This window comes from Erigeron canadensis, chromosome 4 (genome assembly GCF_010389155.1).
Source record: "Erigeron canadensis isolate Cc75 chromosome 4, C_canadensis_v1, whole genome shotgun sequence".
NCBI classification, from domain to species: Eukaryota; Viridiplantae; Streptophyta; class Magnoliopsida; order Asterales; family Asteraceae; genus Erigeron; species Erigeron canadensis.
This window is the reverse complement of record NC_057764.1, coordinates 3407484-3423839: the sequence shown is the minus strand read 5'-3', so window position 1 is coordinate 3423839 and position 16356 is coordinate 3407484. Positions and strand designations below refer to the sequence as shown.

Sequence of the window (16356 nt, the reverse complement as noted above, 5' to 3'; positions counted from 1 at the left end):
AGTTTGAGCATTTTGTGGAAGATCAACCAACCTCCAGACTTAATTGTATTTCATGGATTTCATTTCCACCTTCGTAGCTTCAAGCCATTTGTCAGATTCCGGATCTGATAATGCAGCTTTGAAATTTCGGAGGCTCATCGAGATCTCCAACAACGTCTTCTTCTACCATCAGACATAGTCTTTCAGTAGGACGTCTTGTCCTTTCGGACCTACGAAGTGGAATCGCTTCATCATCATCGACTTGAGGTTCATCACTTTGAACATCCCACCCCCCACCCAAGTTGATGATTGCTAGGAACTTCAGAAGGTGACACATCTTCCTCTTGAGTCTCATCAAGTTTTACAACCCTCCCACTGTTCTCTTGAGCTGATTTCTTTTCAAAGAATTCAGCATATCGAGCAACGCGAACAGTGTTTTTGACGGATCATAGAAGTCGTAACCCATCGTTTCCTTAGGGTATCCGACAAAGATGCACTTAGTAGTTCTGGGTTCAAGTTTGTCAGGCGTATCACGCTTCACAAGTGCCTCACATCCCCAGACTCATAAGACAAATTAGGGACATCTCCATGCCATAATTCATACGACGTCTTGTCAACCTTCTTAGTTGGAACCATATTAGGAATGCGTACAGCAGTCTCAAGAGCATAATCCCAAAACGAAAATGGGAGAGTTGTACGGGTCATCATTGATCTTACCATGTCTAGCAAGGTTCGATTTCTCCTTTCAGACACTATTATGCTGAGGAGTGTATGGAGGAGTAAGTTGTTGGACAATTCCATATGCTTTAAGATAATCCTTAAACTCTTGGCTTAAGTATTCACCACCTCGATCCGAACGAAGAATCTTGATGGTTTTGCCGAGTTGATTTTCTACTTCATTTTTAAACTCTTTGAATGTTTCAAACACTTCATGTTTATGTTTAAGCAAGTAAACATAACCATAACGACTGAAATTATTCATAGAATAATGAAGTAACTAGCATTTTTCCTTGACATATGTCTAAAAGGGCTACATACATCGATATGTATTAGTCCAAGTAGTTCCTTAGCCCTCTCCGGTTTTATGCGGAAAGGGTATTCTTGTCATCTTACCGAAAACACAAGACATGCATTTGTCAAATGATTCATCATTTGATTGTAAGATCCCTTCGCGTTGAAGTTTTTCAATGCTTTTCTTGCTAACGGTAATTCGAAAGACACGCATTTATCAAACGATTCATCATTTGATTTGTAAGATCTCTTCACATTGAAGACTTTTAATGCGTTTCTTGCTAATGATAATGCCGAAGACAAACATTTATCAAATGATTCATCATTTGATTTGTAAGATATCTTCACATGGAAGTCTTTAAATGCGTTTCTTGACAAAAATTAAACAAGATGACAATGTCAAAGATAGAGTCCAAATTAACTTGACTCTTTTGCTATTGAATTATCATTTGAATCTCATCAACACTTATAATTCAGTTAAGAAGATACTTGAAGAACTGGTTAAACCAACTTGCTTCTTCTTCTTGTTCAACTCAGCTAGATACTTAGGACAATTCCTCTTCCAGTGTCTCACCTTAGCATAGTGATGACAAGACTAGTCTTTAGCCGTATGCTCCTTTTTCCAAAGGGTCTTTTAAGGTTTTGAGACTAAACACTTTGTTTTCTCTTACCTAAGTTCTTGCCTTTAGCTTTACGGTTGTTTTGTTTTCTAAACCATTCCCCCCCTTGATCATAAGAACTTGGGGTATCTCAGATTTCTTGAAAGGTTTTCTTCATACTCAATCAACTTGATATGAAGTCCAACTATGCTATGCAAATTTGTAATTGTCTCTTATGCCCATAAGAATCTGCAGAAGAAATGCATAGTTTTAACCTTTCCATAATTGCTCAAAGTGACTCTTCATCTTGAGTACATGAGCACTTACCGGTTTCCCATACTCGTGTTCAAGTTATGGAGTGACTCAATTAACTCAAGTAATTCAACTCCAACTTGTTTTCCGTACATAGACTTGAGTTATTTGATCATATCATACGGATTTTGCAATTCGAATAGCTTTTTGAAGCACACGAGACATGCTTCTAGCATCAAATAAGCAACCTCAATATGTCTATTGTACCGAGTATTTTATGCTTCCAACTACAAAGCAGTGGCATTCGCATCAGGAATAGCGGTATCTGAGTTTCAAATGACATCGGTTTTCTTTTCAACTCTTAGAACAATTCTTTATTGACAAAACAGTCATTGAAATTGGTTGCAGAAAGTTTTCTCTTTCTAGCATCGACCTGAAAGCCGATTGGTGTATGTTTTGTGAAGGATTTGTTGCCTTTTACAAAACAGATTCAAGTTCAATTATCGGTATTTTCGATAATAAATCCTTAAGGAAATTAATTACCCAACGTTTACAAAATAAACAATTAATTTTATTAAGGCTAGGATCCAATTGACATGCAACCATTTCATCAGTTGATCTGCTATAAATGATTGCACTCAAAAGGTAAGTGACGAGTAGTAATTGCATTACTAGTGCAATTCCTAGTAAGTATGGGACCTACGTATGACACTTGATTCATCAAGTGATCCCTTGTAGTCATGTTTTGTCTCATCTTTTGCCACGGGTCAAGGTCTCACCGCTTAACTCGCTTTAAGTCGTCCAACTAAGAACGCGCAAAATTGTCCACCACTGTGTACCAGTGAATGGGTTTTGCCATGGAACTGTCATTTCATAGTGTACCAGTGAGTAAAACAACAGCCACATGTGTCCTTAACAAATTGGATGGCAAATGACTTAAGTTTATTGGGTCATTCAATTTGATGTATGATCAAAAAGTTATGTTTCGAAGATTCATGCATATCTTCTAAACATAATATTTAATAAAATCATTTTTATAGTCTTAAAAATACAAGAGAGCTCGGTAGCTCCATTTGAACGCACAAAGAAGCGCAAGGGCAAAGGTTTGCGATGGACGCAATTAAAAACCCGCCCTTTTAGAAGGCTAATGCACCCCGACTTATACCTATCTTAGAGTTTGTTCAAATGGGTGAACCGGTGTATCTCAAGGTTGTAAGACTCCAATTTTATTAAAAAATCTCTATTTCGATATTGCTTAGTCAAGTTTATATTTTCTCAAAAACAATTTTGCATCACAATTTATATCACAATAAATGTGCAAAACAATAAACTATTAAGTATGAAGCATGCAACGAGTTATAGTAGGTTATTTAAACATGTCACTATGGTTTAATTATGTCTAAGTCAGCTCCCCCTTCAAAGAAGAGGACCACATGCATCAAGTTGCCTTGATTGCGTAAGCCTTAAACATATATAAAACAATCAATTATCACATAAGCACATAGTTGTTCACTGGAAATTTCCAGTAGCTTTACAACCTTTTTAGACCTGTTTCTGGTCCGATTCGGACTTTGACCAGAACTACGAAGTTTTAGCCCTATGTGTTGAGCATCTACAGTTCAAAGCACGACCTCTAACTCATTACGGATTAAAATGTATGAATTTTTTAGTGAACTGTCGCAAAACAGAAAAATTCACACGAAAAATTCACATAGTCACACAATTAATTATTCAATTATCTAGCATAATTAACCTTAATGATCAAGATTTAATATCAATATATCTAAGTAAGAATCATGAATGATTTGCATGAAAAATTTATGATTTTTACTTCTTTTTAACCATTAAAAATAAAGGTACACCATATAAATACATGCAATTTATCACATAAACATGCAATTAATCAAAACTTGGATTAGGACCCTAAAAAAAACAATTTTTTTAAAAATTTTTTCTGGAAAAATTTCGAACCATATATATATATATATTAAATAAAACATTTTTCTTATTTAAATAATGTAATTAAATTACAAAATCAATTTAAATATGTATATATAGCCAAAAATTTTAAAAATCAAGAACCCTAACCCCTCTTCAAGTTTTGATTTATTAGTAATCAAAAAACATACATAGTAGGCTCTGATACCACTGTTGGGTTATATAACTGTTTATCAAATCAAATCACAAAGCACGCAGCGGAATAAAATTTATGTAGTTAATTAATTGACCAATATAAGAAACGTGTACCTTAAATTGAAGAGAATAAAGCAAGAAACTTTATGGAAAGGTTTAAAGTAAAACCTCTCTACGATCGCACACACAACGTTAGAATGTATGTATGCTAGTACTTGATCACGAACCGAACAACCCTTTGTTAATACCCTTTTATTCAAACTAACCAAAAACCCAAAACCCTTTTGTTTGGTAGAATCGGCCGAAGACAAGAGAGAGGGAGAAGGAGATATTTTTAGGGTTTTAGAAAACCTTATGATTTGTATATTGAATGCAATTAACTTAGACCTCTATTTATAGGATTATGTTTACTTGATGACCAAGTTTAGGGTTTGTGAAACCCCCTCCTTCTCCTAGTTCGACCCCCCCCCCCCCCCCAAGAATATTCTAGAGGGTTTCCTAATTGTTTCTTAATTACAACTCTCCTTCGTTAAGTCCGTTAACTAAGTACCGTTAACTATTAACCTTTTAACGGACAATAGTTAGTTTTTCGTGACCTAATTAATTAATAAATTACATTTAATATATTAATTAATTATAGTTACATTCGTGTTGAACGTGTGACCCCGTAGGCTTAAATATTTTTCGGACATACGCTCATGTTACGTAATCATATTCTAACACGTAGCACTGCCACTGCACCACTGTCGTCTTATACCTCTTTATTGACGATGCATAGGGCGCTATACTAGCGTAAGCAAGTTAACCCAGCTAGACAGTTTTTGACTTGCAGATAAGTACCCAACCTGCCACCTTTATGTATTTGCTATATGAACTGTACCATTCCATATATACAATAATACAAACTGGAAGTGTATTATTATGTAGTCGAGCAGAACTTCACTAAGAAGTTGTTTAGTCATGCAGCTGATCCTTTGATGCCAATAAGTAAAGCGAAAAAAAAGAGGATAGCAACCCATACCATCGCTCAAATTTGCCTGTTCCAACGATCAAACTTTTTAACAGTATTCGAAGACACCTAATTCAAACTTTATTCTATGTTAAACTCCTACAACATGATCTTGAGCAGTGATATCTTTGAAGACAAGCTTTCAAATATTTCCTTTAAGTTGTGAATCCTGCAACAAAAGAATAGGTCGCAAAACTGGTTAGAATGTATCATTCTTACATAATGATATGTGTTGGCCTATGTCGGTAACAAGACAATTGGGGAATACAGATAGAAAATTAAGTACAAAAGCATTTGAAAACTAAATGGATATTAGAAATCAGGTATTACTGATTTTGATTGATGAAGATACAAAGATGGAAGATTGTCATGTAAAAAAGTCCACATTTGACTTTAAATGTAGAGTTTATTTTTTGAAATTTAGGTGCTAACAGAAAAACTGAATTTTACATGGGAAAAACATAGCCCTAAACACGAGAGACTGGTTACAATGTAACAGAAAAAGCACAGAAACCAAACCTTTCTCCTGCTTATGTCACATGCATCCACTAACTTGGACCAATTATAAAATCAACAATATGTAAACATAAATTGCAAGCCATGATGTATGACAAATATAATGACCAATAAGCACATAAAGGAATGTGGACGTTGTTTGAATAACACTCCAGGGATCCTACTGCCATTTTGAGTCCATACAATGATACAATGATATGGATTAAAGCATAAGGGAAATAGCATTTTGAGGTCACCTGGTACAAGTTGCATCCCTTGGAATATGGGGAAAAAAATGAAAAAATGAAAACACAGTTTGTGCATGGACAATTGTAACCGAAAACGAGATCAGAGCCTCTTGCATATCTCGAGCTAAAGGAAGGACAATTACTACAACAGAGGTTGCAACACTGTTATGAAAAGGTTTTACAAGGCATAGTGAGATTGCCAGCAAATCATATACTAAACTGAAACAGAGATAGAGGAAGGACAATTACTACAACAGAGGTTGCAGCACCGTTATGAAAAGGTTTTACAAGGCATAGCGAGATGGCCAGCAAATCATATATTGAACTGAAACAAACATTCATCACTGAAAAAAATTAAGGGTGTGTTTTGTGAAGATAATTGGAGGCTTGGAGCTGGGGCCTTGGGTTGGGGCTGGAGGCTAGAGCTATACCTCTGGGGGTTGGGAGTTTGGGTGGGGTTTAGTAAAGATGATCGGAGCTCGAGTTTTTTTTTCCAACTCTTCTTACAGAAGCTATTATTATAAACCTTTAAGGGTTTTTAGGAGCTTTTCAGGGCTAAAGCTTTTTTCTCAATAGCATATCCAACAAGACTATTTTTAAAAGGAGCTCGTTTTTAAAACCTTGGGTCTTTAAGCTTCCAAAAACCTATGTTGTTAACATAGTTGTCAAAGGTGAGCCCCTCTTGCGCCTAGGCACAAAAGGCAAGCAAGGCCCAACCTTAACGCCTGAAACCATAAGCCCAAGGCTCACTAACTGTATGAAGCACCCGTCTACTTTTTCCATATATACAAAACCTTTGTTCCACATAAAAAATCACATGTATAGGGATATTACAACAGAATCTTTGTTCCAAAAATCACTTGGTATATATGATATATCATTATCATTAATATCTCCATTCATCATACTATTCTTCATTTAACTAAAAGGTAAGTTTTCTTTTATTTTTATATTATTAAGACTTATGCTATTTTATATACCCTTTTGGCTGAAATTTTCTTCATTATCATTTGTTAGAGACACTAAACTTTTATATACTCTTCTACGCTTTTTTTTTCCGAGCCCGCGTTTTATTTTGCGCCTCTCGCCTAGGCCCAATTTGGGGTCATTACGCTTTGGGTACATTTTCACCTTTGACAACTATGGTTGTTAATAACGACGGTATAACGGTGGTATAATGGTTATCAGTCTTTACCGATATATTATTTTGTGCTTCTCGGTAATAACGGCTTTTCTTTTTGTGGCCCAAAACTAAAAACACCACCCTAATTAAATAAAAGCCCAAATTCATAAAAACCACCAATCCTTAAACCTGATTCTAATAACCCAACCCTAATTATAAGGATGATGATCAAGGTTGTCAATAATGGTCGGCGGTCACTCGGCGACCGACCGCCTTTAAGGATAAATCTCTTCGCGGAGATATATCGGTGTGTTATAACGAAGATTATAAATTATATAATAATTTCTTTTTTAAAAGATATATATTAACAATATCTCTACAAAATAAGGCAATAACCATAAAAAACTAAAAAGTATAACATAAAATACCTAACATAATTTTTATATGATTTTTTTATTTATTTAAAATATACGATAATAACTAGGGTTGTCAATGGGTTGGGTCATGGGTTGGCGGGTTCGGGTTGGCAGGTTGGTGGGTTGAAAAACTCTGACCCTAACCCAAGCCACTAAAAATTTCAGGTCAGAAATTTCAACCCTGACCCACAACCCGCCAACCCATGACCCAACCCATATAACCTGATAAGCAAATATATATAAATATATAATTGAATAAATCAACCTATATAAAGGTCTATCATTGATGTGTACACGCTAAAAACAAAAAGTACCAAAAAACGAAATTCGAGGGTATTATTAGAACTTGGCACAAAGTTAATAAACTTAATGTCTCGCCCAACATCAGTTAACATCTCACACAAAATTTTGAATTATTCTCTTATTTTAGATGTGAAGTTAGGTTAGATTAGATATATAGAAAATGAGAATGGGGCGTATGAATAAGTAGATTGTGGAGTATAAGATATTATATATATGAAGCAAATATTTTTAAGATATCAGGTTGGCTGGTCGACCTAACATCCCAACAACCCAACCCAGACCCAACCCGAAAAAATTCAGGTTGGCGGGTTGGCCGGTCGAAAAAATTCAGGTTGGCGGGTTGGCCGGTCGAAAATAAAACAATAGGTTTCTTTTTACTGAAAATCACCGTGCATCATGAAAATCGTCATGCATCAATTGGTTCATGAATCTCCGTGCATCAATTTAACCATGATCTAAGGGTCAGGATCTTGTCTTATTTGTTTTACTTTAATACTTGTTTTACAGTACCCAACCCTATATATATATATATATATATATATATATTGCATAATATTATAATCACCTCTATATCACAGTTATACCACCGCTATAACCGATATAGTACTCGGCCATAAAAATTGATTTGTGAGTATTAACAACATAGCTAAAAACCCCATGCCAAACATACCCTAGAGCATCAAGAAAGATTGAAAATTGAAAATGCACTAGCTAACTAGGGGTTTATGTATTTGAAGGCTTAGAGTAGGACAATAAAATGATAAATCTATCACAAAATCTACAAAAACAAAGTTTTTTTCAGCAAATTATGCATCCATGAGCATGAATGCACTGATTTACGCTTTTAGGTCTTTATGGAACAAATGCAAACCCATGTTTCAGGGGGTAGAGATCCCCTCAAGTTATCCTTAACTTGAAGGGTAAAGTTAAAGCGATGTTGGCCGTTGGATTAAAATCAAGGGACAAGATTCAAAATTGACCAATGAATTTTGACCATTAATTTTGATCCAATGGTCAAAAGTCTCCCAACTTTACCCCTCAAGTTGGGATAACTTGAGGGAATCCCCACCCATGTTTCAAGCCATTCATTTTATTCAACTTTTTAACTTTTTGGAAATTTACCAGTTCCACAAATTTATTTTGGGTGAACATCCTCCGCATAATTTACAAAATATCTCACTGAGCTTATGGTTTATTAGATGTGATTAGCTGTAATTTTAATATGTAAGATATCTCAATAATGAAAAAAACAAAGGGCATTCAAGGAATAATATGAAACATTTGCAGAAAGATTCAACTTACTTTTTTCCTTAAAGCACAAGTCTGAACCCCTTTGATAAGAAGTCATCCTTCTTTTTCTCATTCTGGTTCTCGATTTTCTCTTTCTTTTTACGAGCTTCAGAAGCACAACCGATGTTCACCTGAAAAAGGCTTCCTGTAAAAACTTCAGTTACAAACAACCTAGGCATACCAGCAACCTTAAATCGTTTCACCGTCTTATTCTCGAGATTATACCAATAAAGTCTCTCAAAATTCTTCTCCAAAAGGACTTCATCACCACTCTTAGAATACACAACCGGCCTCAAACAATCCAAATCCATAACAAGCTTAACATCTGTACTCGAAATCAACTTACTCCACGTATCCTTTACCCCATAACTTTCCATAACCCATATATCAACATTCTTCTTAGGATAATTACAAACCAACGAAAGACACCCGCCCAATATCGCCAAACTGACTTTAACCCTATCGTTTCCAATATCAGGCCGAGGAACCATCCTCAACTCATCCGTCGTAAGATCAAACGCAACAATCAAAACATCAAGTCTCGTCTCAGGACTCTCACTAACCAACCAATGCAACGCACCATTCGCAAAAGCATTAAAATTCTTGAAATAACATATGAAATAAGGAAACCCCCCAACTTCTCTCCACGCGTCGGCTTTCAAACTAAAAACCTCAATCGTCGAATACACAACTTCACTCCTCAAATTACTACTAAAATACTGAACCAACCTAACAACTTTATAATCATCACCAACACAATCATACCCAAACCCTTTAATACAAAACCCTCTCCCGACTCCTTTCAAACTTTTTGCGGGCCCTAACCTCGTCTTCTTAAACTTACGAACCACGGGGTTCCACACCGCAATCTCGGTATCGGGTTCAGTAGTACACAAACAAACCACACCGTTACAACTACCCAACACAACGGTTTCAAATATAGCAAAGTATAAAGGATTATCTATCTTATTAACTGCGTTATTCGACGAATCTAAGTTAAAATAACAAAGGGTTCTGTCACCACCGAAAAGGATATTAATATTCTGTCTTGTTTTAATGGAAAGATTAAGATGAAGATTAATAAGATAATTACTATCAATTAGGTTACGAAATGTTTTGGAAACAGACCTTAATCGAAGTAAAGATTTCACTGGCAGCCAACATAGGATTTGGGAAAGTACATCCGGCAACATAGGTACATCCGACATCTTTGTTTCATGGATTTCAATACAGGTAACTTTTTTATTTATTTAATTTTCTGCAGGAGTTGTTGATGATATATAAAATTTTACTTTTCAAAAAAAAAAATAATTTAATTTTCTTGGGACGGAGGGTATGGACTGAAGTTGGTTGGTTGGTATATATGGATTTTGGACGATCAATCACTTTATGGAAATGTGTCATACAGTGAGTGGTGAGTAAAAAGTACTGTAAATAGAAACTCAACTAACTTTTGTTGGTGTGGGGATAAGATGATACTTGCATTTGGATTCGCAAATGGACCCGTGAAGTTTGGGTGAGAAATGAAAATGATAGCCCGTTAGATTTAATTTGAGTAATGTTTTGAGACGATATATGTATTAATCATGTGAAATAAGGAGCATGCTATCCGCGAAATGAGGCGACGATGGAAGTGATAGTGATGTGGTGTAGGGATGTGCACGGGTCGAAACCCGGCCTGACCCGCGACCCGCGAGAGCATGAAATGTGACCCGTGACCCAGCCCGTGGAGGTTCGGGTCGGTTTTGGGTGGGTCGCGGGTTTCCTTCATAATTTTTCGGTTTTTCCCTTCACCCGACCCGTCCAACCCGTGACCCGCGAATGCACCAAAAACGTGACCCGTGACCCGGCCCGTTATGGTTGCGGGCGGGTCGGTTCCGGGTCGGGCGCGGGTCAACGGGTCTTTTGCTCATCCCTAATGTGGTGGCATCGACGGATGGTGATGACGGTGGTGGCCGTTGGTGGCGACAGATGCATCAAGTGTTTTTTTTGTCATTTTCTAGTTTTTACGAAAATTTTAGTTTCTAAATGATCATAACTTTATAAACAATGGTATTGTACTCCAATGGAAAGAATATCACTTTCATATGGGTTTATGTGGCTTTTCATTAGTTTAACATTTTTAATTTTAATTTCTTTTGTTTTTATAAATATGTGTATGTAATTTCCAAACCAAATATTTGAAAATTTGTGTCGTCAAAACTCAAAAGGTATGAAAATAATAATAAATTATATTGAAAGTATCTATGTGTGGTACAGAGCAGAGAGCATATACGTCTCTTTTTGGGAATAATATAGATATATGGTGTTAGATATAGATGAATGTATCTATTGATTTTAGTATTTATATTACTGTAGTTTTAAGGTTTTAGATCTGAAAAAGAATAACTTGATTTTAGGTTTGCTAGATCTTGGAAAAGAAAGGAAAGGGATGAAAATAATGTTTTAGAGTTATAAGGACAAAAATACCCTTATGTGCATTGAATATGAGGGATTTAACTGAGCATGATTAACGTCCGTTAGGGTAAGGGATAGGTAATGATACAAAAAATCACCATAAGGATATGTAATGATAAAAAAAACGATAGGGGTGAAACTTAATAATATGGTATACCACAGGGGTATGTAATAAAATTTTCTCTATATTATATTAGCAGGTTATTTTTGAACCTTAAGCATCAGCTTTTTCTTTGGTAAAATTAGTTGTAGTTTTTTAGTTTTTTGTTAAAAATGCAGGAGGCGATTAAATGCATGCACCATTCAAGAAGGACTACATTGACCTCGGATGATATAGATAGTGCCGTCAGCATGCGAAATGTTGAGGTGAATCAATAGCTTTCTTATAAGGGATTATATTAGCAGGTTATTTTTGAACCTTAAGCATCAGCTTTTTAATACAAAAAATGTTGCTTCCCCTTTTCTGTAATTGGCTGGCAATGGAAGGGGTACAGCCAGCGATTCCAGAAAATGCTTCTGTTCAAGGTTTCTATTAACCGAATGTTGATAATATCAATTGAATTCTACTTACATAATATTTTTCATCTAAAGAGACTTATATTTACACAGATTTAGGTTTAAAAGATACAGAGGTTTTTGTATAAGCTGGATGATAGTGTGACATATCTCGCCTTTAGGTGGGTATTTTTCTATTTTACTCGAAAAAACATTGTTTTAAAATTTTATAAGCCAAAAGAGGATCATCATCTAAATTTTATCGACTTGATATATTAGGTCCTATGATGAGCTTTTGTCTACTTCATTCTTCAGAAACATTTTGGCCCATCTTTCAGCCTGGTTGCAAGGTCAGTCACAATAACATCATACATGGAGTATCACAAAATTTTGGGCCAGCTTTTATGATCCAAGTAAGACGCAATTTATTGCTAGAACTTTTTATCTTATATTACTTACGTACTATCATAATCAAATATTCCGAACTTCCAAAATAATTCATTAGCAGATCTTTTATTTTCTTAAGTTATATTTATATAATATGAGGGATGTACATTATTTTAGAAACAATATATATTAACTTATATGATATAGTATATATATGTACATTATTTTTTGGAAACAATCTATATACATACAAAGGATTCTGGAAACAATTCAATAAATTATTATATCTATTTCTAACACAGATTCGTAGCTATCAAAAAATATATATTGTGTAAAACTTTAACAATTTAACAGATCTTTTTACAAAAAAAAAAATATGTATCATCCCTATATAAAGAATACATTACGAGAATTGGTATTCACACACATCCACTTTTTCATTTACATTCTCTCAAAAAACAATACCAGTTCCAAATGGCTAATAATAATGACATTACTTTCATCAATACCATTAACGCAAAAATAGAAGGCTGCACAATTAAGGTGAAGATCATCCGCCTCTGGAAGCAGTCCTATTCAAACAATCCATTAAATACTGCGAGCATCGAAATGCTACTCATGGATGAACAAGTTTAAATGCGTGTTTGCATGCCTTATTTTATACGTTCTATACAACTTTTAGGTTAATTCCAAATTACTATTGTTACAAAAACTTATGTTACCTTTTTTCTCTCAACAACTAGAGTCAAATAAGGTCCAGGCTACCATTAAGAGAAATCTCGTAAGTATGTTTGATATGCTGCTTTAAGAAGGCTCTGTGAAAACCATATCAAACCTTTTGGAGGTAAAGGCTCTGTGAAAACCATCATCTCGTGCTTTAGGTGATAAACCTTTCGGAGGTAAAGTAATTCTTTTTGGGGGTGACTTCCGTCAGATTCTTCCAGTTATTCAACGAGGCACTCGTGCACAAATTGTTAATGCATCAATAAATTCTTCTGACATATGGCGTCACTGTACTGTTTTGAGGCTAATTGAAAACATGCGCTTAAAGTTAGGGAGCCCACAATCATCACTCACTGAAGTCAAGGCTTTTTCAGATTGGCTCATACAAATTGGTGAAGGAACTATTGGAGATAACAATAAAGGTGGAGAAGCTAATGTTCAATTCCTGGATGATGTGCTTATCAAATATGATGGTGATCATATTAAGGCCATTATTGATGCAATTTATCCCGATATTAACGATCACCTCCATGAACCTGGATATTTTTGTGACAAGGCTATATTAGTTCCAACTAATGACGAGGTTGATCGCATCAATGACCATGTTTTGTCCCTGATAAAAGCCGAAGAGAGGACATACTTCAGTTCAGATCGTCCATGTGAAACCGAATCACTTGACGCCTTTCAACAATCTTTATATTCACCAGATGTTCTAAATGGATTTAAGATCTCCGGTACACCAAACCATAAGCTGCTTTTAAAACCAAGTGTTCCTGTTATGCTCCTTCGAAATATAGATCAGTCTAAAGGTTTGTGTATTGGAACAAGATTGCAAGTTGTGCGTATGGCTCCCCATGTCATAGAAGCAAAAATCATCTCAGGTTCAAATGTGAACGATGTAGTCTACATACCAAGGATGAAGATTACACCATCAGACAAACGCATACCATTTAAGTTTCAAAGGCGTCAATTTCCTTTGGTTGTTTGCTTTGCCATGACCATAAATAAAAGCCAAGGACAGTCATTAGCTCAAGTGGGATTGTTTTTACAACGTCCGGTTTTCACGCATGGTCAACTATATGTCACACTTTCAAGGGTTACGATCAAATCTGGTTTGAAGATCCTTATTGTCAATAAAGGTGGAAAAAATTCAAGCAAAACAACCAATGTCGTCTATAAAGAAGTGCTACAAAAGATTTGACGATTTCACAAAATCAAGGCTGGTAATGTTTTCATAAATGTTTGTTACCTTTGAATTTCTTCATTTTAAACTTAGTCTTCTACTTTTCATACTTTAATAATCATTCAATGTTGACTTTTCCATTGGATCTGTAATACGCTTGCTATTATTATATATAACAGATTTGCATTTGTCTATTTTCTACTTCTATGGATTTAAACAATCAAATAATGTTACCCTTTTTAGGATTTGTACATATTATATACCGTTTTAGAATTATAATTAGAAGACCCGGGTTGAACCCGAATTGATTAACTAGTAATAAATTATATTTAGGTTTGACACATATGTTTTATATATTTATATTTAGGTAAAAATTAGTTTGTGTTATAAGGGTCTTTAGATATTTTATTTAATTATTTGATTTCATTTTGAAAAACAACTAAATAAGTAAATGAAATGATAATTACATATTCCGTTATTTCTCTCTATTCTCTATGCATGTCGTCTTTATGTATGTCATGGTCATCGTGAGTGGATACTATAAGCACCATCTCGTCCTTACTTGGTCATTGTCATTTCTTGTCAAGCCTAAAAAAGAATTCGATGAGTTGTGGGTGGGGTCCATAGGCCCGGTCCTGCTACTGGGCAGGAGGGCTACAACCCATAACACCAAATTATGAGTGGGCATCAATTTTTTACTATATGAAAGTTTGTAATAGACCCATTTATATAATATATTTATCTCATGTTATTATAAACGTTTTTTCATACCCATCTAGTATATAACTTCAATTATAGTAAAAGCTCATAATAGGATCCATATAATTTTATATGATCTTATTGCATTTTAAAGGCTAGATGGCTCTACCTCCGAAAAAGAATCATTTTTGCATAAAATTATGTAATCTTTTTCTCGTATTCATATATTGTAGGAGAGATACAAAATAATGATTTTTATTTTGTATATAAAATAAGCTTTTGTAAGAGGTCGATAATGTATTTGTTTTCATTGAACTTATTTACAAGATATAATGAGTCTTGCGAAACCGTATTATTACGATTCGTATAAATTGAGAGGAGTTTTTTTCTATTATTGAATATTACAAGATAATACTTCAACCCAGGTAACACTCTATCTAAAAAAAATATTGGATCAGTGGTAATCACCCTGGCCTCTAGAGACAGAGGTTATGGGTTTGATCACATCCCATGCAAATGTTAGAGAGTCTTTTCTACAATTTAGGTAGAAAATGAAAGCAACCTCTCTACATAGGTAAATGTAAGGTCTGCCTACATCTTAACCTCCGCCATACACCGTCTAGATATTGGGACTCAAAACACATAGAAGACGGCACTAAGGAGTTTCTTTCTTTCTTTCCTATTTTAAAATGAATACAAAAACATCATTTTAGGTCACTTGTGAGGTGAAACTTGTAAGGAGATTTTGTTATTAAGTAGTAACACCCAAAGCAAGAGCTCGGAATATCACGGAAGTGATATAGCACACAGTATAATTATCATAGGACATAAACTACATAAAGTAAAAGGATTCAGTGAACCTAAACCAAAAATTAAGGTACAAGATGCAAGTAAACAAGGAGTCATTAACGGAAAACAAGACAAGATAATACAACTAAACCCCGAAAGGTTCTAAGCATAACTCTAAGGGGGCAACGGATCACGGATCCATGAAAGTCCCAGTCAAAGCCCTAGCATGATCAACAAGTAGTCATCAAGTATTCAAGTCTCCAATTTCACACGAATACCTGAAAAGTGCACTAAACAAAGTCAACAGTAGGTTGGTGAGTTCGTAATAATGGTTCACAAGTAACCATCGCCAAATAACATATAAGCTTAAGGTAAAGGAGAATCGCAACTTGCAAATAGCATTTAAGCGTCACATATCAATCACAACAAGAGCATACAATGTATAATAAGCACATGTAATATATGAGCACAAGTGATATCATTATTAACTTATGTGCCGAATGTATGCAAACGTCATAATGTATATCATATGTGAGTCAACCACGTCATCAATGCAACAAATAGTGTATGCTTGGGAGTGAACCGCACAAATGGAGTATGCTTGCGAGTGTACCGTACAAATAGGGTACGCTTGCGAGTCTACCGCGCAAATAGGGTACGCTTGCGAGTCTACCGCACAAATAGAGTATGCTAGTGAGTCTACCGCACAAATAGAGTATGCTTGCGAGTCTACCACACAAATAAGGTATGCTTGCGAGTCTACCG

The 16356-nt window shown here is 35.1% G+C and overlaps 2 protein-coding genes across 2 annotated transcripts; one reads left to right on the top strand and one right to left on the bottom strand.

The window, feature by feature from the left end:
• Nucleotides 1–4809: 4809 nt before the first annotated feature.
• LOC122596120 (F-box protein CPR1-like) lies at nt 4810–10298 on the bottom strand. The gene is made up of 2 exons (XM_043768641.1): nt 8871–10298; nt 4810–5152 (listed from the first exon to the last, which is right to left on the bottom strand). Exon 1 carries the CDS (start codon nt 10064–10066, stop codon nt 8879–8881), a length of 1188 nt encoding a protein of 395 aa, XP_043624576.1. The 5' UTR covers nt 10067–10298; the 3' UTR covers nt 4810–5152; nt 8871–8878.
• Nucleotides 10299–13236: 2938 nt separating this feature from the next.
• On the top strand, nt 13237–14121 carry LOC122596824 (ATP-dependent DNA helicase PIF1-like). The gene has a single exon (XM_043769474.1). It carries the CDS (start codon nt 13237–13239, stop codon nt 14119–14121), a length of 885 nt encoding a protein of 294 aa, XP_043625409.1.
• Nucleotides 14122–16356: the final 2235 nt, after the last annotated feature.